Source organism: Scomber scombrus, chromosome 20 (assembly GCF_963691925.1).
Source record: "Scomber scombrus chromosome 20, fScoSco1.1, whole genome shotgun sequence".
Lineage (NCBI taxonomy): Eukaryota > Metazoa > Chordata > Actinopteri > Scombriformes > Scombridae > Scomber > Scomber scombrus.
In genome coordinates, this window is record NC_084989.1 from 11,842,737 (window position 1) to 11,867,870 (window position 25,134).

The 25,134-nt window shown below is 40.3% G+C and overlaps 2 protein-coding genes across 5 annotated transcripts; one reads left to right on the forward strand and one right to left on the reverse strand.

Moving 5' to 3' along the window:
• The first annotated feature begins 677 nt into the window (after positions 1–677).
• Positions 678–11,885, forward strand: pcyt1ba (phosphate cytidylyltransferase 1B, choline a). Of its 2 annotated transcripts, none has more exons than XM_062441244.1 (8): positions 678–889; positions 5,400–5,499; positions 6,557–6,673; positions 6,792–6,943; positions 7,211–7,289; positions 7,398–7,540; positions 8,138–8,326; positions 9,897–11,885. In XM_062441244.1, exons 1-8 carry the CDS (start codon positions 809–811, stop codon positions 10,119–10,121), a joined length of 1,086 nt encoding a protein of 361 aa, XP_062297228.1. In that variant the 5' UTR covers positions 678–808; the 3' UTR covers positions 10,122–11,885. The 2 variants fall into 2 exon arrangements, with proteins under 2 accessions (XP_062297228.1, XP_062297229.1); XM_062441245.1 differs by lacking the exon at positions 678–889 and adding an exon at positions 2,391–2,526.
• Positions 11,886–12,015: 130 nt separating this feature from the next.
• On the reverse strand, positions 12,016–25,134 carry pdk3a (pyruvate dehydrogenase kinase, isozyme 3a). Of its 3 annotated transcripts, XM_062441243.1 has the most exons (12): positions 24,535–25,134; positions 20,800–20,941; positions 20,609–20,680; positions 18,264–18,448; positions 18,070–18,159; positions 17,645–17,724; positions 17,330–17,413; positions 17,096–17,197; positions 15,390–15,497; positions 15,127–15,240; positions 14,767–14,887; positions 12,016–12,634 (listed from the first exon to the last, which is right to left on the reverse strand). In XM_062441243.1, exons 1-12 carry the CDS (start codon positions 24,638–24,640, stop codon positions 12,618–12,620), a joined length of 1,221 nt encoding a protein of 406 aa, XP_062297227.1. In that variant the 5' UTR covers positions 24,641–25,134; the 3' UTR covers positions 12,016–12,617. The 3 variants fall into 3 exon arrangements, with proteins under 3 accessions (XP_062297227.1, XP_062297224.1, XP_062297226.1); XM_062441240.1 differs by having other exon boundaries at positions 12,016–14,887; positions 24,535–25,133; XM_062441242.1 differs by having other exon boundaries at positions 12,016–14,887; positions 17,330–17,406; positions 17,647–17,724; positions 24,535–25,131.

Here is a 25,134-nt window from a genome sequence, read left to right on the forward strand (position 1 = left end):
CCGTTTCCTTAAATTAGGAGTCTCAGATTATAGGATTAGGCCATTAGTCTGCCTCTTTTTCAAAGTATGCCTGTGTATCCTGATGAAGCTGGTTTCCATAGCGACCAGGCGGGACTTTGGAGGGCACAATAGATCCTGTCCCAGATTGGGGCCACAGAAACACTACAGTGCTTCCAATAATGAAAACACAAAGAACGTTTTGTCCTTCAACCCCACAGCCCACTTTGGCTTTTTATACCCTAAATCAGTGTGATATGAATTCATCCTGTATTGGGTTCTGCTACCATGCAGTTGACATAAATAGCAATTTTATACTGGCTTTATGCAGGTTATTGCTGACAATAACCTGGCCATTATGAGCTATTTTGTTGCAAATGAATAGGCCTATTTGTTATTCTTCTTCTGAACGGTTTGTTCTTTTATATGTGTTTTGTGAGACACATTATTTGTTGTTATAAATTGATGGGGTTTTTTAGATTGACAATGTAGCAAATTGCATATGTGAATCAAGACATCCACAAGTGAATAACAGGAGGAGTGCTTATGAGTGTAAAGTCTAACAGCCGTGTGTCTACTGTAAGGTCTACTATACTGTGCCCCACACTTGTCGCATCTCATCAGCGGTGAGCAGCTGATCTGTCCTTTGCACAGACTGGACAGACAGGCGGGCAGTCATTGCACTGCTGCACTTGCCCGCTGTGCTGGAGCACAGACAGAAACTCCTGCCTGCAGCAAGCAGAGACCCGGACAGAGACGAGAGGGATTAAATCACTATCCCAATATATATTTGGTGTGGGCTTTGTGTGCCATGGTGAAACAGCGACGCACCCGAGCGCGTTCCTGTTGCGCAGATGTTGCTCGCCTATGTTGCAGAAGGGGACCACTGAAGGTAAGTCAGCTCTCTTTAAACAGTTTAGTTTCGGTTAAAAATTCTGCCTTCTTATTCTAGTCGAGTTGCTGCATTTCAATGAGAGGGAAGTTTGCCAAGTAGGCTAAGATGAAAAGTCTCATAAAAGAAGGAAAACGTTGTTTCTACAAATGTTTTATGTTTTAGACTTTGCTCCAGCTAAACTCTGTATAAGCTCTGTTTCACTCAGAAAAACAGCCTACACCAGCATCTTGTCGGACACACCAAAATAATAGTGCACCTTAATTGGTCAACTTGTATTGTAACTACTGAAATTAATTACTTATAAAGATAATATTGTTTCCAGATAATGTTTCACAGAAATTTAAAGCCCCAAGAGGACACACTGACTTTAATTGTTCGTGCTAGGACACTTTTATATTGTGTTAAATCTAAACTAAATTGTTTCCTAGTCAACGCACAAGCAGTGATAGTCGGTGCCATCTCACCAATGGTGCTATATCCGCCTCCACCAATCCTCACTGTTTATACTGCTGGACTGCTGCAGCTGCTCTCTGATTGGTCCTTTCCTGGAGCTCTCTCTTCTTTTCCGTCACCATGGCGAGCAGAGATCGTTTATTAAAGCAAAGACTCACTCGCAATTCATAGAGGTCTGACGGGATCTCTTACTCTTGGCTGTATTCATTCCTCCTGTTCATACTGGCTCTTAAGAAATCTCCTTCAAATGTGCTTTCAGTGTAAGTGATGGGGGCCAAAATCCACAGTGTGTCCGCACAGTCATGTTATGCAACAATGCATTTAAAAGTTGATCTGTAGCTCATATAAGGCTTCAGCAGGCTTAGACATATCAAGTGGATATCTGCCACATTTAGAGTCTTTTTTAGCATCAAACTCCCTCTTTGTGCTTTCTCGGACAGTGTTTCCCTGTTGAGTAATGCTGGAAGTATAGTAACAAAAAGAGGGACAACAAGACTGTGACACTGAAAGATATGTACTTGATTTGACTCATTTGGATGGCTGAAGTTTCATATTAGCTTCAGATAAACTTCTAAATATATTTTTTGCACAGAAGGAGGCTTGTGGATTTTTGCCTTCATTACTTACTTTGTAAGTTCATTATGAAGGGATTTTTTAATGGTCAGTCTGTACAGGAGGAAGGAGTACAGAAAGAAAAAAATAATTTAAAGTTCATTTGGAGTATTGTTTCCAGACACACTTCAAAAACAGTGAATCTGTCTTTTAACATTTTTTATTTCAAATGGGGCTTATTTCTGCAATGTTTTTCATAGAAAAGTGATCTTTTTCCTAAAGTTGCCAATAACTGATAACTCGCCCTGGTTACTGCCACCTAGAGTCCAATGCCTGTGGTGCCAAGAAACAGGCACAGAGTGAAAGCTCTTTACAATTTACTCCTCTCTGCAGCAAGGGATCAGAGAGGAGGAGGAGGAGGAGGAGAGGGGAGGACAGACATAGAGGCATAGCAGAGAGTGGGCGGGTGGGGAGGGGGGGAGCAGAGGAAGGAGAAAGAGGCAGAGTGGTGAGGAGAGAGGCATCGTCTCACTGATGCTGAGTCACATAACAGAGGGACCACAGCCGCATCCCATGAGTCTTTGGGAATAATGGAGGAGCTTGAACACACCTGCCCCCATCCCCGGACGGTAGGGCATCTGTGGGTGTTTGTTTCTTTGTGCGTACATGTCTTACGGTGTGTGTGACAGGCGGAGAAAGGGAGACAAAGGGTCCTGCTTTCTCCCCTGTTACGAAACACATCCCTTATAGCATGTGTCTGTGGGAGATGCTCAGAATGCTGAGTGGACAGTGTGTGTGTGTGTGTTTGAGTGTGTGTTGGCTCTACTGTGTGCCAAAGGAGAAGGGGGAGGACAGAAAAAAGGGGTATTTGAAGCATCCTGTCTTTGGATCGCCTCTCCTTCTCTTTGCTCCTGTGGTGTGATCCCTCTTCTTGTCTTTCATTTTTGTCTCCTTCAAATTTGCCTTCTCCTCTCCCCTGTCTTCACTACGGCCTATCTCTGCTCGTGAGATGCAGTCCCTGTCTCTAATGCTGTTGTTTTGTCTTGCCCTGTGTGTCCCTGTGTTTCTCTTTTTTTCCGCTTTAATCCTCCTTATGCCAGATGTTCTTTGCTTGTGCCAGAGTGGGCTTTACTGAGTGTGCTCAGGCCGCTTGTCCTTATAGGCCCCTGTGTTCCTGGACGGCCAGGTTTAAGCTTTACCATCTGCTCTGTGTTAAATGTTTGTAAGCTACCTCCTAGTTCTCACTGTGCCCAAGAAATAATAGGTGATGAGGACGATCCCTCAGCACACCCGCCCTGTTTATCCTCTGCTAGTGCAGCTCTTGTTGGACTTTGATACTTCTTGAATGTAAATAGACAGCACATGACAGGCTGACTTGTTTAACTGCAGAACATTGTGATGTACAATTAAGGAAAGGTAGACACCATAAAGGATGTCTGACATCTATGGCAAAGTTGAAAAGTAACTGCACTGCACTCTGCTTTTGTGTTACCTGCTATCATGTGCTGTTAGTTTTAGTTGCATGCAAATCCTGCTTAAACTGTAAATGAAGTGAAGACAAAATGGCAACTACAGCTAACTGAAGGGCACACTGTGGCTTAGGAATGCTTTATGTATCTTTATTGCATGTACGTGCAACCTCACAGCTCCTCAAAGATTTATAGGTTGATAGATTTATAAGGTAAGTATAAGTCGGCAAACAGCCAGTCCTCACATACAATTAAATAAAAATAGCTTATTTCCATCAAGGTCTGCATTAACTCAAAATAAAGATAAAAAATAATGAGCTACTGGTTGACAAAGCTGGCTGCAGTATCATCTGTAATGGTTACAGAACTGAACACATGAACAATATTACTCAGTTTCACACTGGAGTTCTGGGATATTTTATTGCTGCAGTGCCAAAATGTCATTTTGGCCTTAATGAATCCTGGTCTGTTGACACGTTCTGACCCAGAATGAAGTCACTTGTTCATGACTGCTGTTGTCTGACAAAAAACAGATGACATGTTCCTAGAATATGCAGAGAAATATGGGTTACACAAAAAACCTACCTTCCTCAATGTGGCAAGTTCAATGATCCAATGTGCTAAAAATGAAACTGATGCTGAAATAGACCTTAATAAGCAGATTGGGTATCTGCCATTACATCCAGTTTATTTGTCAGTGTCATTATAAAATTATTTCATGCAGTGATTACAGGCAACCAATTAAGTTGGTAGTGGCCCCATGTTAACTTACAACTCCAAATCCAGTTGTAGCGACGTATACAAATGTTAAATAAAGGAAAGCACAGGTAGTAAGTGAGTTAAGGTATGGGGAACCTTATGCAAAAACATCAACAACAACGACAACAAAAAAAAATAATAATAATGGCATGATTGTTTGGGGTGAAGATGAAAATGTTGAGAACACACAGATTTAGCCAAATGTGTTTCCTTTAACTCGCTGTTGAAGCTTAATCTTCATAAAACAAATTACACAAATTCACCTTTAATTTTCATCTTTCAATGATGGATGGATTTGTGTTCATTTGTCTGTCTCTGTTTTTCTTCATGAAGCATATGTTCATGCTACACTGTGGTTTTGATGCAGTTCCTTGAGGGCATGCTGACATCAGTCGCCCGTGTTGTCCCTGTGGACAACACAGACAACAGGGACAACATGGGCTGTTTCCATCTTCTTTTTTTATCCTCCTGTCACACTCCCACAGCTTTCTGCTCTGCATTAACTCAGACTATCTTTTACTGGTGTGAATGAGATTCTGCTAATATTTCCTGCAGTCAACAGATGGCACACAAAGACAGTTTTTGTCAGGCAGGCTCACACTGCAACATTTTAACCTTGTCTCACTGTCTTTAATCAATTCAGTCAATGTCCACTTTTTCCTTCACTTTTTTGTTTACTCTGTATCTTCTTCTCTCCTTCTCATTTAATATTTGCTATTATCTTTCCCTCCCTTCTTCTTTTGCCTCAGAGACAAAGAGAATAATCAAACCTACTGGCTCAGCAGACTTTAATTTAGATTTAACTGTCTGACAAACATTAATTGGTCTCTCTGTGTCCACACTACCACAGAACTCACCTGCATCTTGACCTCTCCTTTCTAATTCTTCCCTTTGTGTTTTAGTCTATTTCTGCAAGGCCTTCAACAACAGATCAATAGCTCTGCCTTGGTTTCTGCCAGATGTTAATACACACATATGGGTTACACATAGGGTATGCTACACAAAGAAGTAAATGTTAGCTCACACGCAGAGTGATCAATAACACTGAGTGCAGAGCAGTCTGTCTCGCAATCCATCGTCCCAATATGGAGCAGGCATCAGCTGTGGTCAATAATGTAATGGAGGTTACTGTAACTGGAATTAATTTGGAAAGGGAGACACATCATGTACCAATGAGGGAATATGGAGTTTTCCTGAGTACATGTTTTCCTCTCCCCGAATACACTATGTATGCTGAATTTCTTACTAACCTGCTGTCTTTCTGTCTTTCTCAGACTCTTACAGAGCCTGCCATCTTTGCCAGGGAGACCAGTTGTGATTGTCGTGCCCCTCATGAGAAACTCACCATCTCCCAGGCCCGCAGAGGCACCCCAGGTAGGCCTCTTCCTGCTTTCTCTCTTCCCAGCATCCATATTAATCTTTAATCACCTTCACTTGTACTGCTATTCACTTTACGTTACTTCCTAAACATGTAAACCTCACATTTACTACTTTTTTTTAACTACCTCTAGTACTACAACTTTACTACAGCTTATATTTTATTACAGCTTCTTCGAATATAACTGGTTTTACTGCTACTTTTACTACAAACACTGCTCGTACAGCTGCTCCTCCTTCAGCTACTATTTATAGTGCTATGTAGTGCTATGTAGTATAGTACCACCACTGATGCTCTTACTTCTGATACTGTTACTACTGTGGCTCCTGCTGCTACATTTATTAGTATGACCAAAGCTACTACTACATCTACCCACCCTCATAGCCCACTGCTAAGCTTTTTCCTATGTTACTGTGTTTCTTAACTGATACATTAATTATTATGATGATAGCAATATTAACATTTCTAATTCCAATGCACTTGCCCAGATAGTAGTATTATGTTTTTGGCAAAGTATGTATTATGGAAGTTACACATCGTACCTGGACATGTGTTGGTCAATAGTGAAACTACTACAACTTCTAGTAATGTCATTATGTCATTATAACGTCTATGTATGTATGCCTTAATGAGCATTAAAGCTGGATTACCAATGAGGCTAGTTTTTAAGTCCTTTATTGTTTCTGTTTTTTTGCTTGTTTATTGCTGATTCCTATTCGAATGTGTTAAATCAAATTGCAACACAACAAATCTGGGTCCAGGTAGTATTCTAGCATAAATAACTGTACACATTGAAAATACAGTGGAAGGTTAGTAGGGGACTAGCTGTAGGGCCTCCTTGCAAGTTGCATGCTAAAGATAAATACTATGCTGTCAAAGACATAAGAATGGTAATGATACACATATTTTCATCAATGCCACCAAAAATGAAAATGTGATATTTGTATTTAAACACAAAAACATATGAAATGTCACATATTACTCTCACTATAGTGCCACTGCAGGTAATTCTTATTATATGCGACTGTTTGGTGTGTTGCTCTGTGTTTTCAGTCGACCGGCCAGTCAGAGTCTATGCAGATGGCATTTTTGACCTGTTCCATTCTGGCCACGCTCGCGCTCTCATGCAGGCCAAGAACCTCTTCCCCAACACCTACCTCATAGTAGGAGGTAGGACAGACCATTAAAAATGCCATCATTTAAAACAGTTTACAAAGATTCCTCTAATTTGTAATGCTCAATACACACGTGTCTTGTGTGTGTGTGTCCTCTCATCTGCTTGCAACAGTGTGCAGTGATGAGCTGACCCATAAGTACAAGGGTTTCACGGTCATGACAGAGATTGAACGGTACGAGGCGCTGAGACACTGCCGCTATGTCGATGAAGTTTTGAGAGACGCACCTTGGACGCTCACACCCGAATTCCTTGAGAAACACAAGGTGCGTGTTTGTATGTGTGCTTACAGGTCATATGAATTAAAGTTTGCATAAAGCCTCCAAGGTTTTTTTTTTTTTTTTTTTTTTTTTTTTTACATAAACATGTATGGAATGCAACCCTTGTCATTCACTTTTTTGGAGCATGTACAATTTGCAAATCCCTATCTTGCAAGGATTGTATGTTATTGTGATTTTTTTTAAGGCTATGCGTGTATTTGCCAGTGCAGTGTTTTTCTGCCATACAGTACGTGTCCTTTGATTGTTTCTCAGATCGATTTTGTGGCTCATGATGATATACCATACTCCTCAGCAGGAAGTGAGGACGTTTATAAACACATCAAGGAGGCAGGTCAGTGTGTGATACATAATAATGTATTTCTAATTATATAAAATATATACTTGGGGGTCTGATGTAAAAAATAAAAAATAAACTGTGTCTTTTGTGTGCGCACACCAGGAATGTTTGTGCCTACACAGCGGACAGAGGGAATCTCAACCTCAGACTTAATTACTAGAATTGTCAGAGACTATGATGTCTACGCACGACGCAACCTCCAACGCGGTTACACAGCCAAGGAGCTCAACGTCAGCTACATCAATGTGAGATCATGATCAGTTCTTCATGTTACCATAATGGTGTAATCCCAGTTGCTGCTGTATTGAAAACAGAAGATATGTCTTTCAGTCTTTAAATCTGTCGGTTAAGTTAAATGTGCACAAATATTATTACAATATGGTATTTTACATAATAGTAGCATCTCTCTTCAAATCAAATCAAATCAAATCAAATCAAATCAAAGCAAGTTTATCGTCATTTTACCATAAACGTCTGTGATCATGTCATCATTCTTAAGATACCTGAGTGTCTCCATATTCATTTTCTTTCACAGTATTGACAGAAAATATGCAGTAAGATATATTCAACAAAGCTCCCTAGCCAAATTGAATCACATTTACTGTTCATTGCATAAGACTTCATTTGTAATAGTGTAGTATTTGCATTATTTGTAATAAAACTGTGGGAAACACTGTGAACATTCTTGCAATGCCTCAGTGGGGAAAATGTGCCTTTGAGGGTCATTTTTTTGAAATGTGGTATATTGTGTCTTAAAAGCGTCAATCTGTCAGGGTGCAATGATAAGGATGATGTTATGATTCTTCAGTTTATTTTCTTTCTTTAACATTTGATCCCCTCAGGAAAAGAAGTACCGGCTGCAGAACCAAGTGGACAGAATGAAGGAAAAGGTTCGCACCGTTGAGGAGAAGAGCAAACATTTTGTTTACCGTGTGGAGGAGAAGAGTCACGATCTCATTCAGAAGTGGGAAGAGAAATCTAGAGAGTTTATCGGCAACTTCCTAGAACTTTTTGGACCTGATGGGACTTGGGTATGTTACTCTTTGATGATGGCATCATTGTCATCTCTTTTGTGCCTTGTTGGCCTATTGTAAATTTGTTCCTGATAATAAAGTTAAAAACATAGACTGTATATAAGAAATGGACGTAACATCCGTGACGTCACCCATTGGTTTGTGGACTGCTGCTCGGAGGCCAATAGTTTCGGATCTGAGCAGCGCCTTCTTGAAAATTTCAGGTGCATGCCGGGAAAAATAAAAACACGGATTCTACTTATATGGGCATTAGGAGGAGCAAGAGGACGGAGCGGGGGAGGTTGCGAGGGCTGGATCTACCACAGTCTACACTGGCAACCTGGTGATGCTAACCAAGTTAGCTGTTACAACTAACTATAACCACAAAACTCCAGAGAAAACTGTTGGTGTGAAACAAGTTCACGGCTATTTCCTGCAGTCTATCTGTCCGCGCTCCTGAACCTGTGAATCAATCAACCTGTCAATCACGACGTAGCCACGCCCTAATGCATACCCTGCTTTATCGTCAAATATAAAATCAGGGAGGCCAAAATTTCACAAATGAACATCATACTGCATTGAAGAAGGCTTTAAACTAGCGATTGAGACGATAAACACATTTTGAAAACGTTTACTGAGGTTAGAAATCAAGTGAGAAGTTGGTGAATTCTAGAGACGGAAGTCCTTTTGACACCAAAACGGTCGCCCCCTGGTGGCCTTTTGATAGAATGCAGTTTTAAGTTACTTGTGCCGTTGGCCTCATTTCAGAGGACCGGAACTCCCCGCCTGGTTAAAAACAATGACCATTTTTTTTAACCTTATCTTATGGGTTTGTGGTGTTAAAGTCTGTGTAAAGTCAATTCATTGATTTACTTCTAAAGATATTATACATGTTGGAAAATGGTTACAGAAAACATGTGAAAAGGCTGATAACTATGCATTACTGAATTGTGGATATAGCCTTAAACTGTTTCTCACCCTCTCATTTTTCCTGATTTTCTGAGCCTGCAAAAAAGGGCTACCCCGTGACGTAGTGGCGTACCGCGTGACCTTGGTCCCTCCCCTACTATATAAGACCGAGAGTCCGCTCTCCTCAGTGGTTAACCTGCCTAGTGGCCAGTTATTGTTAATATCTCACACTACTACTATTACAGTCTACAGTTAGCCAGTTAGCTGAGCTAGCCGCCGAATTAGCCGCTGAGCAAGCCACAGAAAGCTCTCATACATAGCGTCCATGTTTCTGGTAGAGGTGGTGACTTTGATTGACAGGTGACACTTGGTAGGGGGCGGGGTTTCAGCGAACTCGGCGGGCACGCCCACAGCGTTTGGGAGCAGAGAAAGAGGCTTGACTTTTACACAACTTTGAACCCTTATTTCATATATTTGGCGATTTTTTTAATCATTCAAATGGCACGGTGGTTAACAACACACTTTTCTGTGGTATGTCAAACTCAGAACACATATTTATTCTTACTTTACACAAACTTTAAGGGATTTAGTTTTCTTAAAATGTGAGGCTTATAGCTTTTTCATATGATAGCTATAAGTAATAACATTACCCTTTCTCTCCCTCTCTGTCCCTGAACAGAAACAGGTGTTTCAGGAGCGCAGTGGACGAATGCTGTCCTACGCTCTGTCACCCAGGGAGTCGCCCTGCAACAGCCCTCCCCGTGAACTGTCCCCCCTGCGCTCTCCCTCTCCCCCGTCTCCCCCTGCCCGCTGGCACAATGCACGGCCTTCGCCCCCAGCTTCCCCTAAAGGAGCATCTGCCTCTATAAGCAGCATGAGTGAAGGAGATGAGGATGAGAAGTAGATGGACTGTGGGGACACACAATATACATACAAACACAAACACAACCACAAAAACACACACACACACACACCACTCACAGTACACTGCCTGAGAACTGCTTACATGTGCGCAAACACACTTGTACACACACAAACACACATGCATATATATATATATTCTCCTACAAACACTGGCTGGATACTGAAACCTCAATGAAAGCTGCAAATATGCAAGGCAGACGGTGATCATGGGAAACGTAGTCCTGTGCTGCTGAGCTAAGAAGCCATCACTGTCTCTGTTGTCTGAGCGACCACGCGGGCAGAGAGGAGATGAAGATGAAGGTTCATGCACACAGTGTCTCACATCGTTTGAAAGTCGAGAATCCTTTGTGGCACCTATTCGTGAGGATTTGCTTTGGATTGTCCAATGCTGATAGAGACTGCTCATCACACCACCTCATTGTTTTTTTGTCCAATTCTGTTCAGTTTAGCATTTTCTCTTTAAGATGCCAAGATTTCTTGCATCTACAGCGACCGCTAGATGTGAATAGGCACAAAGTTACAGAACATTGTGTGTGGCATTCAGTACTTCAGCTGTGAACTGACGGGAACTGGATTCATTCATCACTGTGTCAGGTTTGTGTTTGTTAAATTGACAGTTAAAGGAATAAAAGGAGAGACACTGCAAACCCTAGAATAGTTGGAGGTGATCCTTTTGACAACCTCTTGGCACTCAAACACACCGTCAGTGCTAGTTTGTCGGCACCTTTTCTAGCTTAAATAATTGGCAAAGGAACCTAAAATTCAGTGATTCACGATCTTTGATTCACATTTTCTCACGCCACAGTCATGACCACCTTTAAAGACGGATTAAAACTAATCCCTAAAATATTCATAGAAGATTCTCTGTAAGAAATATAAATGAGCCTGGTGGAAAAGTAGTCTATATATTCCTAAAATGCAACAAAAAATTAGATGATTGGTGCAAAAACAACTCATATCAAGCAATAGAGCCCTTGTATTGAAAAATGAACGTTAAAATAAAATGTTTTGAAATGATCTCTACTCTAAACTTTAAAAGGAGCCTCTAAAGATATATAAAAATGCCTGTTAGATAGTCCCGTAAAACTTGAAAAATAGCCTTTATTTATTAGCTTCTTGAATGTAAATGTGAGTCTTCGAGACCACACATGCCTAGGGAGTAAATTTAATCACTTTTAATTTGTTGTCACATAATATAAAAACACGTAGATCCCTCGTCACCACAGTCATTTAGTAGGCGACACAATTATCACGCATTATGTATTTTCACCAGGAAAAGCCATGCATTTTTGACAGTTTTCCATGTTTTATCAGTCCGTGTTTAGAAGACATTTTTGCTCTTTGGAAAATGATGTCAGCTGTGAATCAAACCTGGCAAACATGGAGATAGATGCAGCCTTTCTCCAGGACTCTGATGATACTTGAACTATACTACTGTAATACTACTGTAATCGAAGCCCTCCAGGGGAACCATCAGGTCCTCAAAAGCCGGAGCGTCACCCTAACGTTTTCTTTGCTTTTATTGGAAATGTATGTAACGACTCTTTTGCTCAGGTCTGCTCACCAGTGACCCATCCCAGGCCAGAGCACCCCCCACCCCCGTTCCCCTCCCACAATACAATACCCTAATGCAACGTAGAGACCTTAATGTCCTGTACGCACTACATGTTAATCTGCACTATATGTAAAAAAAAAAAACTAAAAAAAAAACTTTGAGAATGTGTCTTTTTTTATTTTTTAAATTTTAATGTTCAAACGGCTTGATATGTAAATAAAACAAAAACGTGTAACTGAATGTGAATTAAATATCAATAATTGCTCATTTTTACTTTTTATCACTGGACAGAAAACAAAAAACAAACATTCAAGACAGATCACACACAACAGCAATTTCCTTTATTGTCAATTTTGACAAAAGATACTGTAATTTGATCTCATGCTGAATCACATTGTTGGACTGCTCTAGCACTCTTTTGGTGCCTCTTGATGTCGCATTAATTGCATATCTTTGCACGACTGCCTCCACAGTGAGGAGCTCATGCATACAAATGTTTTTTTTTGTTTGTTTTTTTTTTTTAAAGCTGGAGGTACACTAGGAGGGGAAACAGAGCGATCACTCCACACTGGCTGCATACAGTATACAGCAAATACGTTATTCGTAGTTATATACACACCATAGGTACACAGACAGTCTTTAACAGTAGAGGTTGACAACAACTGAAGGTGGAAGATCCTCGGGCCTCTAAATCACACACGATGAACCAAGGCTTTTAAATGAGGACAGTTGTCTCTACAATACAGCACTTCATTTACAGCAGGGGTGCCACTGAGAGTCACTCAGTTAGACTGGCAGGTTACGAAGGCATTGGCAGTGATGGAATCTTACAGTGTGGCTAAAAGCTGAGGACCTACAGGATGAGGAATATTTCCATAGTGAAGCGTCTCTCAAGTGTCTTCATTTACGCGCCTTTTCTTTTCACGTCAGATGGAGCTCTGAAGGAGATGAGAAAAGGAAGTCACTTCATCTGAAATTCCCTGTTGTCTAGCCGATGTGGAAAGCTCTAACCTCTGGGTCCAGGTTTGGGCAATGTTTCATTAAGATTTGGTCTATTTCACTCATTTCAAACACTCTATCTTCTATTAATACAGAAATACTTAATAGAGGTCTTAAATGATAGTATAAACTATTATTTGAAGGAAAAATATATGTGTACTGTTAGTAAAGTGCGCTAATTCAGTTCCTGAATATGATTATTGTGACAAAAATCTGATGATTTGACGCTATTTTCAGTACCGAGACCACGTTTTATCCTGCTGGCTTCTCCAAACACTCCATTTTTTATAAGCTGCTTGGTTTCCTATAGTATAAAGAAATAAACATGAAGTGGCTGGTCCACAGACTTTTAAAAGTAATCAGAAAAATTATCAAAAGATCATAAAAAGTAATCCTGTTCCAATGTCAAAAAATAAACAGAAGAAAACAGTATACAATGCTGAAAAAGTAGTTCCTGGTGCCTTTGTTCCTGGATAAAATCAATAACAACATGTCTGCTATTCATTTCTTTTGCATTTTAGCTGCATCCTCTAATTTTGTTGTTTCAACTTATGATTATAAAACAATAGCACATTGTTAAAATACACAAGCTTTGTTCAAACTCATTCAGAAGACTGTTAAGATTAATAATACTAGAAGCAAGACGCGAGGCTGACAGGGTACAGCAATGTTAGGAGTCCAAGCGACATCTGAGCATGCTCTGTGTCCACTGTGGCCAGTCTATGCTGTTTGCAGGTTGACGTATGGAAAGAAGAAAGTGTGCTGATGTAATCCTGCTTTCACAGTCCTCATTAGATGCAACAGGTCCAAATCCCTCTCTGAGGGCTCGTACAATACATGATGCTGGTGCAGTAGATGCTACATGCCAAAGCTGGCATGGTGGCGTTACATGAGCGTCCTGAAGACACTCCTTTGGTCTTTAGTGTTTGCTCAAATATGCTGCAGAGCTTGGTTAACTTTTGAGTCGAGTTGCGGCTTGCAAGCAGAACGGCCTGATGAGGGTTAGAATTGCTGAAGGTGGATGTTTGTACTAAAAGATTAACAAAAAAACTTCCTTTTTAACATTTTCCCTTTATAAAGGATCTTATTATTCCAATGGAGCCTTCAAGGCAGACTTTTTAAAACATTAAATATACATATTCAGAAGTGAGGCTTTCTCTCACTGACATAAAATTTAAATCCTGACTTCTATATTTTTCAAAATAAAGTTATTTCTGATGCATTGCTTCCTGTTATTTTCCAAACAAAGCTATAATTTCCTCTCTTTTACATTGCAGCAAACTAGATGATCCCCCCCTCCCAAAGTTTAAATAGAGTGCAACAAAAACAAGTCTTTACTATGCCAATGACACACTGGCCTACTTGTGCGTTCAGTCAAAAGTGTCTCCCAAAGGAAGGAAATTAAACCTCCTCTTCTCCCCAGTTGCACTGAAACTCACCCCCCCCCCCCCCCCCCCCCCCCCCCCCCCCCCCGATTCTGCTTGTGTGTGAGAGGGAGAAACAGAATACAAGCCTTCACTGATGATGAGAAAGACACTCAATCAGCAGTGCGAGGCTTATTCAGCCACAGGGAGCCGTGGACGAGTCAGCAAACCCAGGACAAGCTAAACTGTGACGGCGGGAGAGATAACCGTGATGCAATGAATTTAGCTTGAAAAAATAGTTAGATAAGAGGAGAAAATGGAGTCCACGTTAGTAAAGATTCATGGGAGTCATTTGGCTAAATGGCCAGATATGAAGTGGGGTTAGGGAATGGGGATCTATAATTTCGAAGAGGTTCATTTTAATGTCTGTTTTAGGAGAACAAGTGGTAATGCCACAACAATGAAAGCTAGCATGATGAAGGTAATTGCCATTGGGTACAGATATACGTCAAGGTTATCCAACTTATCCAAAGGTTCAACCACTGGAATGTTAAAACGAGTCTGATCCTAAACCAAAGGTTTCTACCCAAGGGCAACATTTCATCGAACATGCTCCAGGCAGAGTGCGGACATTTAGGCTCCCAGACAAGGGCCAGGCTAGCGGGCCGGACTAGCGAGTTATCTGTTGGCTTTGTATTTGGACTTGCTGGCATCACGCGGCTCTTTGCTGGGGTTGCTCCAATCGTCTGCCTCGGGGCTGGTCTTGTAATGCCGCCACGCTGACTTGTTGAAGACTGGCAGGCGTTCGAAGGACTCGCTTGATAGGGCCTTTAGATGGAGGAACAAAAACACAAGAGCCAATGTAAACACAGTTATTAATAGGAATAGTTGTTAAACACGTTTATTCACACTCAGGCTGAAAGTAAGATGAGAACATTAATACCACTTTCTACGTAATGTATGTATTGATCTTCTCATCTGAAAGTGGGAAATAGTTTCCTAATGTTAAACTATTCCTTTAAACTCTGAGCAAGCCAAGTATTATAATAACATGCTTCACACTTCACCTTCAGATAGATGACGGCATCCGTGCCCACACCCTCCATAGAATAGAGCTTCAGGTCCCCCTGGAAGTATCGGGCATAGAGCCTAGAAATTGGTAAACCATAGCCAAAACCAGCCTGGATGACGGAGGAGAGGGGGAGAATTTCATTACCCGGATGCCATGTCTTATATATCAAATGTGAAGGCTAAAAAAGTTGTTGAAATGATCTTCAGGGTCAATACTGATTTGATTTTCATGTGTGTTTGTGTGTGTGTGTGTGTGTACCAGTGGGACAGCGCCTGGCTCCAGGCTTGGTGTAGGAGCAGTGGAGTACATGTAGTTAAACAGACGGTCTATTTTCCTCAGAGGAACTCCTCCTCCTCTGTCACTGATCTGGAGGAAAGGCGTGGGAAAGATGACGATAGAGAGCCAGGCAGAACAAGTTAAAGAACAAGTTCAAACACCACAAAATGTTCGTATAAGAACGTAGTGTGTTTTTGTGTGGAGAGTGTGATTTGTGAAGGGGGAAGGGTATTTTATAAATGTTGAATTTGTTCATTTAATAGAGAGCATGCAGCCAATTAAGCTATTTCTTGCAGCTGTTACAGTAACATTTATATACAATAGTTAAAGTATGGACTTGAACTTGACCACTGCATTTGGAGGATATATTTTAATCCATTTTTACAATGCATTTCATCAAGCAGTGTTATATTTTCACTCTCAACAGTGTGATGTCAAATTCATGCCTTATCCTTTCCTCATGCGGACACTCAATAGATGTAATCATATACAAGAAAACTAAATGTTAACGCTAATTTAACATGCAAGAGTTAAATCCCTCAATGCTCCTTTCATTACAGCGGATGATGCCACTTGGCCAGACGTACCAATACACTTAATGTCATTCTTGCAAGTCACGGTTTAAATCAGCTCTATTGTTACGACCTCAAGGTCATCTGAGCATTTTCTGAGTGATTTAACGTTTGTGCTATAATTCTGTGCACGTATTTATCGATCTCTCTCACCCCTTTCTCTGGTGGGCCACCAGCTGTGGTATCTGAGTGTGATGGGCTGCAGCTGATCTCAGCTAATTGAATGAATGTGAGTGTATGAGTGAGCTGGCAGTTTTAAAGGTGCAGTGTGTAAGATTTAGTGACATCTAGTGGAATGGACTATATATTCCTAAGTATGTTTAAATGAGTGTATAATCACCTAAAAATATGATTTTTTGTGTTTATGTTATCTTAGTCTGAGCCCTTTATATCTGCATAGAGAGTGGGTCCATGATTCTACAGTAGTGGCTCTAGAGTGGGTGTTTTGAGTTTGTATTGAGTTTCGTGGCCACTGTAGGTTCTCTTACATGCTTTGAAGTGTGTGTGTGTGCGGGGGGGAATCCTCTGTTGCTAGAGGTTCATGGGAGCTGGGAAGTGTGGAGTGTCATCTTTAATGTTGTGCCAGGGTTTTCCCTAGGCCAGATTGTAACACTGTGCGCAGCACGCAGCAAACTTCAATATTGAAGAGAAGATAATCACAACATGCTGTCCTCATAAAAAATAAACAGGCTACAGTTCATGCTTACTTGTCTTGTCAGAATAAGAACAGTCTGCTTTGATGATGAATTTCTGTCTTCTTTTTATGCTAAGTATAAGTGCTGACAGTGAAAGTCCATTCCTGATTTTATTGTTGTTTGCACTAATGATTGTTCTCATGTTCTCACTTAGATTTTTTTTTAAGTTTCCTTTTTTTATTTTAGATATTTTATAAAGCCTAGAGCAAGGCAGCATAAGAAGCATCACTATGGGGGGGGGTATATTTTTGTCCCTACATGGGTTGAAAATAACTGAGCAGAGACAGGAATATATAGACCAGAGAGGGGATCCCCACCAGCCCCCCCTCAACAAATCACACCCTTTGTGTGTGTGTGTGTGTGTGTGTGTGTGTGTGTGTGTGTGTGTGTGTGTGTGTGTGTGTGTGTGTGTCGGATTTACCTTTACGGAGAGATCCTCTTTACCCAGAGTGACTTTTGCTTTCACCGGTGGTAATCCCTCATTACTGTTCTCATGAAGCTCCACAGTGGCTCTCATAGAGTTCTACAAACACCCGCAGAGGTAATTAACTCAGCTCAGCACGAGTCCTTATAGAATTATGGTCACATTGCAGTTTAATTACATTTGAGATAGCTGGACAAGTAAGTTAGCAGTGACAGATGTTGCATCACTCACCTTGAACAGCTCAAATAACATGTGGAACAGATGAGATGGCACATACACCGATTGGATGGGCTTTTTAGGGGCCTTCACTGGAGGACATGGAAACAGACGGTATAAAAAGATAAAACACACACACACACACACATATATACAAAGCTGCTTCTTTTGAAGTTAATGAGCTGCTAGACATTTTAATCATTGTAGGACTAAATTTGGACTCCCATGCTGTGCTCTAAAGAGAATAAGTACACTGTTTCACCACAGCTGTGGGACAGATTACAGAGAGGAATGTTTAAATGCATGGACACATGGACTTTTGCATCTCTTACTGTTGAACTCTTCAATCTTGAGCTCAGGAGCAGCCAAATAGTACTTCTCGCAAAGCATCTTGGCCGTGTCGTAGGCATCTGATGGAAGAAAGCACAGACAAAACAAGTCAGGGTAGAAAAATCTGCTACATTTCCTCACCAGGTCACTGTAAGTGCAGCTTTGTATATGCACTGCCTGAGTTCCTTAAAAACTGTGATTATGTAAACATGCAAAGATGAACTTGGTTTTGTTTGATTTGTGTCACTGCTGAGAGTGGCTGGTGTGATACAGAAAACTGCTGACTCACTTTCCTATAAGAACTGCAAATATTTGCAGCAAAGGGAAAAAAAACATTCGATAGATAACAAAGGACTCCAACTGATAAAACATACAAATACTATCTGTTTCTCAGACTCCAGACAGTATTGTCTCCTTTAACTCACCCCTGACAACTTCAGCCACATTGCAGTGGGGATCAATACTGCCAATGTGTTTTGGATGAGCTGGGTTGGTGTCATTACCAAACAGGAGAGCTGAGCAGAAACACACGTGGATAGAAGTCAGTCATTAACAAAAAATCAACCAGCTGCTAGGATAGATGGCATGCTTGTGATGCAATTAGATTATTGAGGCTCACTGTGCTGATTGATGAGCATGCGGAACGAGATGCGGTTGGTGTAGAAGCGGTCGAGGAAATACTGGATGTTGCTGCTGATGAAGGGGTCAAAGCCAAACCTCTCCTTGTACTCTATGACCCCCTGAGCCATGGTGGGAACAACATCGTTGTGACGGTTGCGGATCTCAATTAAGAGCTCCAAGAAGCTGAAACAAGATGGAAATTACATATCAAAATCAACTGACTTGCTAAAGGATAAAGCTGGCGATATTCTGCATTTTTCTAACTGTCAACAAATACCATTATAGGTCCTAAACAAACAATGAATTGATCCTAGTAAGAAGTATTGTATGTGTATTCATACTGCAGTAAATACTCACTTGAGCACCAAATGTGTATCAATCCCCAACTGAAAAAAGTCCTCAGCAAATGCACAATTGACTCCTATTTGTTAGCTTAAAACTACAGTGCCCAGATGTTTTAGGAAATGACTGACTCATTTCCAAAAGTAAAATTATACTTATATTATTACACTATTACATTTGTGATTAACTTTAAAGATGCTTCTCTTCAGTAGGAAGCAAAGAGTGCGGGGCTAAGAGACATAGACAACATTAGGAAGTCACAGAGTATTGAGATAGGGTAACACATGGTTGGTGTAAGTCTTTCAATGGGATTTGTTCACAGTAAGAATATAGAATAACACCAGACTAATCATTTAAACATATAATGTGTCAAAACTGACCTGAATTTGACTTTAAAACATTCTTAAATTAGCTAAATTATCAACCGAATGTGAAGAAATAAAAGTTTGATGTTATGTCAAAACCTACATGTATTGTGTTGCAGAGATATCTACTTATGTTAGTATGTTAACCAGCTAGCTTTGGCCTGTACTGTCTCATAATACCACTTTGTACCTCAGAGGCAATAGTGAGTCACTCTAGCGTCTAGTCTGTCCTCAGTCCAACATGAGAGGAAGAAGTGGCGTTGCAGAGTAATGGTGGTGCCAGGCTGAATCATGGATGTATAATGAGAATGAGTCTACAACAACTGCACGATTCAATCATTTTGTTCCCATTCAAGTTAGCTGGAGGGCTAAACCTAAAGGTAGTCTCTCTAGTCTCTAGTGAGCATGATCCTTGGGTGCACTGAGCCCATAGAGGATGTGCACAATGTTTTCAGGAAGTGGCTTTTTTGGCTTCATTCACCACTGAGCAACTCTCATAGGAATGAACTGGGTCTCACCTCCAACACTGTATCCAGTTCTCTTTATACATCCATGGACTGAATGCTGTTGAATTTCACTGTAGGACTGTTACTAATATTCTTTCAGGCTATAAAGTAACCATGTAGATATCAATATGTGGTCAGTTTATCCAGATAAAGCCTATTTGGAAAGCTGCATCCATGTTGTCATAGCAGCCAGCTGCTGCTGCAGATGCTGGACAGAAAAACATCAGCTGTTCATGTCAACTGATCAGACGAACTACAGTATGTGAAAGCTTGCTATATGGCTTCATAGCACATTCTGGTAAGCTTGATCGATATTGAAATATCATATCAGTAAATTAGGTCTCTACTGGATTACTCTGTTGTAAAATATTATGCAATTAATGAATAAATGATGCTGAGAAGCAGAAAAAATGCTGGTTTAGTAGGTTCTATAACATTTTATGATTTACTCCTACCACAGTGGCACTATTTAGCTGTTATTTTGTAACTTTCTGATCTGTGAAGCTCATTTGTAATTTACCACTTAGTCCACTGTCTCATTAGCATTTTGATCCGATCAGGTGGCCAATTCTGTCACTTTACACCTTTAAATAACTGACCTGTCCTTTTGATTTGGTCAGTGAGGTTATTTCTGCCATTCACAAAAAATAAGGCCAAATCTAAAATCCAGAAAAGAGTATTTTAATTAATCAGAAACACTTTTTTGACTCCACATCTTTAATGCCTTCGAATTTTGTTTTTTTTTGGTCTAATTTGGGGCCCCAAGCAAATCTTATTTGGGACGAGCACCGAGCTTTATTTTAGTGTCACTTTCATTTCAAGTCAACTGAACAATTTTTCGGAAGCGGGTACTCAAAACAAAGTCCCTTATCTAAATTCCTGCTATTGTTTATCAGCCATGCATGCTTGTTTATCTAGCGGGCATTGTTATTGTATAAATACACATCATTACCTGTACAGTCAACAGAGATCTATGTCCATTAAGGAGATTAGCTGCAGTGAAAGAGGAACATATAGATACAGAGCCAGTGCACAACAGCTAGGTGTTTGACAAAGCTGTCCTTACTGTATACTGTAGTTGCATGCATGAATCATTAATAGAGGGCTAAATTCAATGATTCATCGCTTACTCATTCAGAGCGTGAGGGTCCTCTGGCTTTCTGTTTTCGTAATCCAGCAGCTCCACAAAGCTCTGCATGTACCTAAGAAATGCAAACATAGGTCAAAGGGCAAGTTTTACACACTCTTCTTAACACTACTACTGTTATAAACCTTATCATCTGGCGGCATATAAAGTTTATTTATGGCTGAGGTGTCTCACCATTTCTGGACCAGTCGGACAGAGGGCTGACTGAGCAGGTTATCAGGTAGCAAGTTGACCTCTCTCATTGTGTTGGCAAGTCGTACCGGCAGCTCCTTACGCAGGAACATGTACGACGTTTTCTCACACGCATTCTCCCTGCCTGAAAGACAAATGATGGTCGTTTGCTCCAAGTTACTGGAAATGTGTGGAGCTTCAATTACACTTTGAGGGAATACTGAATGGAAAAGTGGGAAGTGTTTTTATCTTGCCGCTGCTATTCATAGTTGCACACAGATAACGAAATACACGAGTTCAAAAGCTTGTTTTGTGTTCCTGTTGTCATGTGAAACATTAACACATTAACGCGTGATGACTCTTTCACTTAAAGTAACCAACAGGTCTCTCAGACAAGTGCTTCCAAAACTGATGAGTAACCTAAAACACAAGCTGCATTTCTTCAATCCTTAAAAGTTACATTTTTCACATACTTACAATTATTTGCTAAATAAAAACAACCTTTAAGAGAATAAGATGCCTACCAAAGAGGCTGGTAGAGGAGGTAAACCTATAAGCCACAGCTGAGTGTGTGATTGGGAGGTGCAGCCTTTGATATGATACCTAAAACCCTATTAGCAACTTGGCTGAGACTGTATTCGTTTGAAGAGTCTTTGCTGAACTATACAAGGAAATGGTAAATCTTGTTACCCGGTTGAGTGGAGAAGTCATGGAGAGGTTAGGGGGATTTATGGTTTCTTGGTCTGAACAGGAAAAACTGAATCTTTCAAAAAATGATTATGTGTAAGCATCCTTAACTCCTTGACCAAAATGTAACTTACACATCCTCTTATGCTGTGCTCATGCACCACAAAAGCATACAAACACTATTAAAGGAAACCATTTCACACAGCAAAAATACTTTCTGGTAAAAAAAAAAAACTACCCAAAAAGGCACCCTCAAACAGAACAAATATTTGGAGATTGTGTAACAGGAAACCTGTTGAGAACAGGAATTAGTGCAAATATTGTGTTGTTGCCCTCCTACACTGAAGAAAAGATTTGCTGTTATTTTAGTATCTTAAAAACTAGAGGAACTGGCAGGGTGAAAAGGAAGTGTCACATCATCTCAGCCCCGCTCCCCCTGATTCAGCAATATACAGGGGAAGGCAGGGGCTCGTAAAATTGCAAAACGAGGCAGCGAAACCTCCAAACACTGACTCAGCTAAGGGATTACACACACAAACATCCTCTAATTTGTCAGCTGCTCACAATCCTTGAATGACGCCTCATTTGTTCCCCCTTTTTGAAACATCCCAATACCCTCTGCCCTGCTGGTGTCTTAACATGAACAGTGTTTCTGCTGACTGTCTCCTCGATGCAAACAAGTGTGTTGATCCACACAGCTGATCCACAGCTGTGAGCACAAATTACGTAACGGAGATGACTGTGTTTAATCAGAGATGGATTAAGAAAAGCTTTGAGTGCGGCAACGAAACACGCAATTAATAAATGTCATCTTGCGTTTCAAGTCTCATGTCAGTGTCGAGCACGATTATTGACACTTCAATGCACAAAGGGTTCCATTTTAAGCATTTGTTTGCCTTAAAAGACCCGTCATATCACTTTCACTTGTGTAATACTACACTAGAATGATGCATAACCTGAAATAGCCTCATAAAAGACTGTAATAAACCCACAAAGATGAGTAAACCTTGTTGAGCAATTAACAAAAAAACTGTTAATTTAAGAGAGCAGAGGTGTTTCATTTCATCCTCCACTGCAGAAGGTGAGGGTGAAAATACATGCATGTATTAAAACAGCTGTCACGTGTCCACATGGTAAACAAAAAGAAAGCTGTCATGCAGAGCCACCAGCTCACACTGCTCGTTCACTTACGGGTGTGTCACTGAAAGCAAAGACCAAATTCAAATGTCACAGCTGATCAAAATAAAGTATTCAGTTTCATGGCAGCTTGTAGCAGACTTCTACTATTAATAAACTTGTGTAAGTTACCTTCCCTGTCTGTGATTAATTGATATTTTATATGCATGCGGCCTGCTCTATCCTAACGGAGCCTCACCCACCAATGCATTCTTTACGTGGCTTGGACGTCATTGACCATTCACAGAACTGGTATATTTTTTTTATCTATGAAGTGATACTGGCTAAACTTCCAGCTTACCCTTCTCTGTCTCAACTCTGATAGTCACCAGCAATTCTCCTCCCACTGGTTGCTTTTAAGTGTATCCCTAGGTTTTGACAGATCAGAGGAAAACTGCATTTTTCTACCATGCACAGAAATGGAATAATCTGCAATAAGATCTAAAATTACAGGCATTTATATCCATTAATGAATTAAAGGGCACCATAAAAAATGTGGTGTGAGAGGTATTTAGTTGTTTTTTCTCAAGAATTTATTTTGCAAGGCTGTTACCTCGGCCAGGTCTCTTTTTTAAAAGAGGTTTTTGATCTCTATAGGACTTCCTGATGAAATTAGGGTAAAATACATGAAATAAAAACTCAGTTTTAGCCTGTGACACTATAAAATACACAAAAACAATGACAAATATACAATGCAAAGGTAATTTCTTAAAAGGGTCCTTCCATGGAAACTGCTCAGATTGAATTGTAAGATTTGTCATAGCATGAAGAATGTTTAACCCTACAATAAAACATATTTTGCAATTTAATTTTACACCAAAGCCTGTGACAGGGTGGAAAAATTCAAAGTAATATGGCTGAAATTCTCTCTATGGTCAAAGCAATGGGTTGTAGGTATGAGCTCTCACAAGTGTGGTTAAGGTTAGGTTTAAGGTTAAAGTTGAAGTTAAGGTTCAGGTTCAGGTTCGAGTTAGGTTAAGGTTAAGGTTAATGTTAGAGTACAAATCTTGTAAGAGTTCCACAGATTGTTTCTTTGGAGCACAGGTCAGTCTCTTCATGCTCATTGAAACTGAGCACATTCTCGTTTTTTTCATTAATAAAACTGGATGGAAACAATCCATACTTCACTACAGAGGTGAATGCAGGAAGAGCATCATTTCCGGTAAGGTGTGTCTTTGACCAAATGTAAGGGGCGTGTTTCATACAGATACATTTTGAACATTTCTTTAAAAAACTGTTTTCCCCTTATGTGAGGGGCTGGATATATTATGCATAACATAAAAGGTTTTAAAGGATAAAAGTACTAGACAATATTGTGAAAGAAAACCAAAACTCTTACAAATCTAACATGTTGGTACTTCATGTTAGATTTTTAAGAGTTTTGGTTTTCTTTCACAGTATTTTCTGGTACTTTTATCCTTTAAAACCATTTCCTTTTAGTGATGTCACTTAAAGGAACAGTACAGTATTTTGGTGCAGGTGTGCAGGGGTGAAACCGGGTGAAACGTAGGTTTGAATAACATGTATCATGCTATTTTAACCGAAATGTTGTTGTTGTTGTTGTTGTTTTTATAACTTGATTAAAACACTTCCCATGAAGAAGGAAGCATGTATGCTCCTAAAAGCAAAAACAAAAGTCAATGTGTTACCTCACATGAAGGTGAGAAGTAGTCAGAACAGACATGAGAAAATTGATATAGTTTAACACAAAACAGTTAAAAATATAAAAACATCATCTTATTTGGCTTCATGTTGGTCATATTTGGCTTCATTTGAATTTGTGTCTTCAGACAATAAAAACATTACTGACAGTTTTGGGGACCCAAACTGAGCAGTTTTCATGGACTGACAGAGAGATGACAGCTAAAAACTCACCAAAATCCAAAAACTGCTTGATGGAGAGCGGGGACGGTGAAAACCTTGAGTAATACTCGATTTTGGGGTTGGTGTTTTTCAGCAGAGACGAAATGAAAATCCTCATTTTGAAAGTTTAATGATGAAGCCTGGCTCTGACCGCTAGATTTAGACTCAGATGAAACCACAGGACCATTTCATCGGCAGCAGTGTTGACAGCAGTACACATGGGTCCCAGCAGAGAAACGACGCGATAAATTAATGTCCATAAGCTTACATGATAGGGACACACAGACAATATGCTCTCCAAAGGGCTTCCTGGATCTACATTGTTGCTAACTCAGAGCCGCTCGACACCATCAAGTTTGTCAGAGTCAAACGATGACTTCCGCTTACATCTTTCTGAATAAATCAACAGGAGGGTATTTATTTTTTCCCAAGGAAGACGAAGACATGACCCTCCCGACTATGCCTCTGATTGGCTAGTACTCGTTGCCTTCATTGTTTGTATTGGTTATGTTTAGGCATGAAGAGTGTTATTGGTTAGATTCAGGGTAAGTGTATCAGGATGAGCCAGTCAGAGGCAGAGTTGGGCGAGCCATGCCTTCACCATCCTAGGAA

Bases quoted from the DNA above. Each gene is read 5' to 3' on its own strand.
- pcyt1ba (XM_062441244.1), top strand. From the start codon at position 809: ATGGTGAAACAGCGACGCACCCGAGCGCGTTCCTGTTGCGCAGATGTT. The intron at 890-5,399 runs GTAAGTCAGCTC...TGTCTTTCTCAG, and splicing joins GCAGAAGGGGACCACTGAAG to ACTCTTACAGAGCCTGCCAT. The intron at 5,500-6,556 runs GTAGGCCTCTTC...CTGTGTTTTCAG, and splicing joins GGCCCGCAGAGGCACCCCAG to TCGACCGGCCAGTCAGAGTC.
- pdk3a (XM_062441240.1), bottom strand. From the start codon at position 24,640: ATGAGGATTTTCATTTCGTCTCTGCTGAAAAACACCAACCCCAAAATC. The intron at 18,449-20,608 runs GTAAGCGATGAA...ATCTTGTTTCAG, and splicing joins GACCCTCACGCTCTGAATGA to CTTCTTGGAGCTCTTAATTG. The intron at 17,198-17,329 runs GTGAGTGATGCA...GGGTGTTTGTAG, and splicing joins TGTTATTTGAGCTGTTCAAG to AACTCTATGAGAGCCACTGT.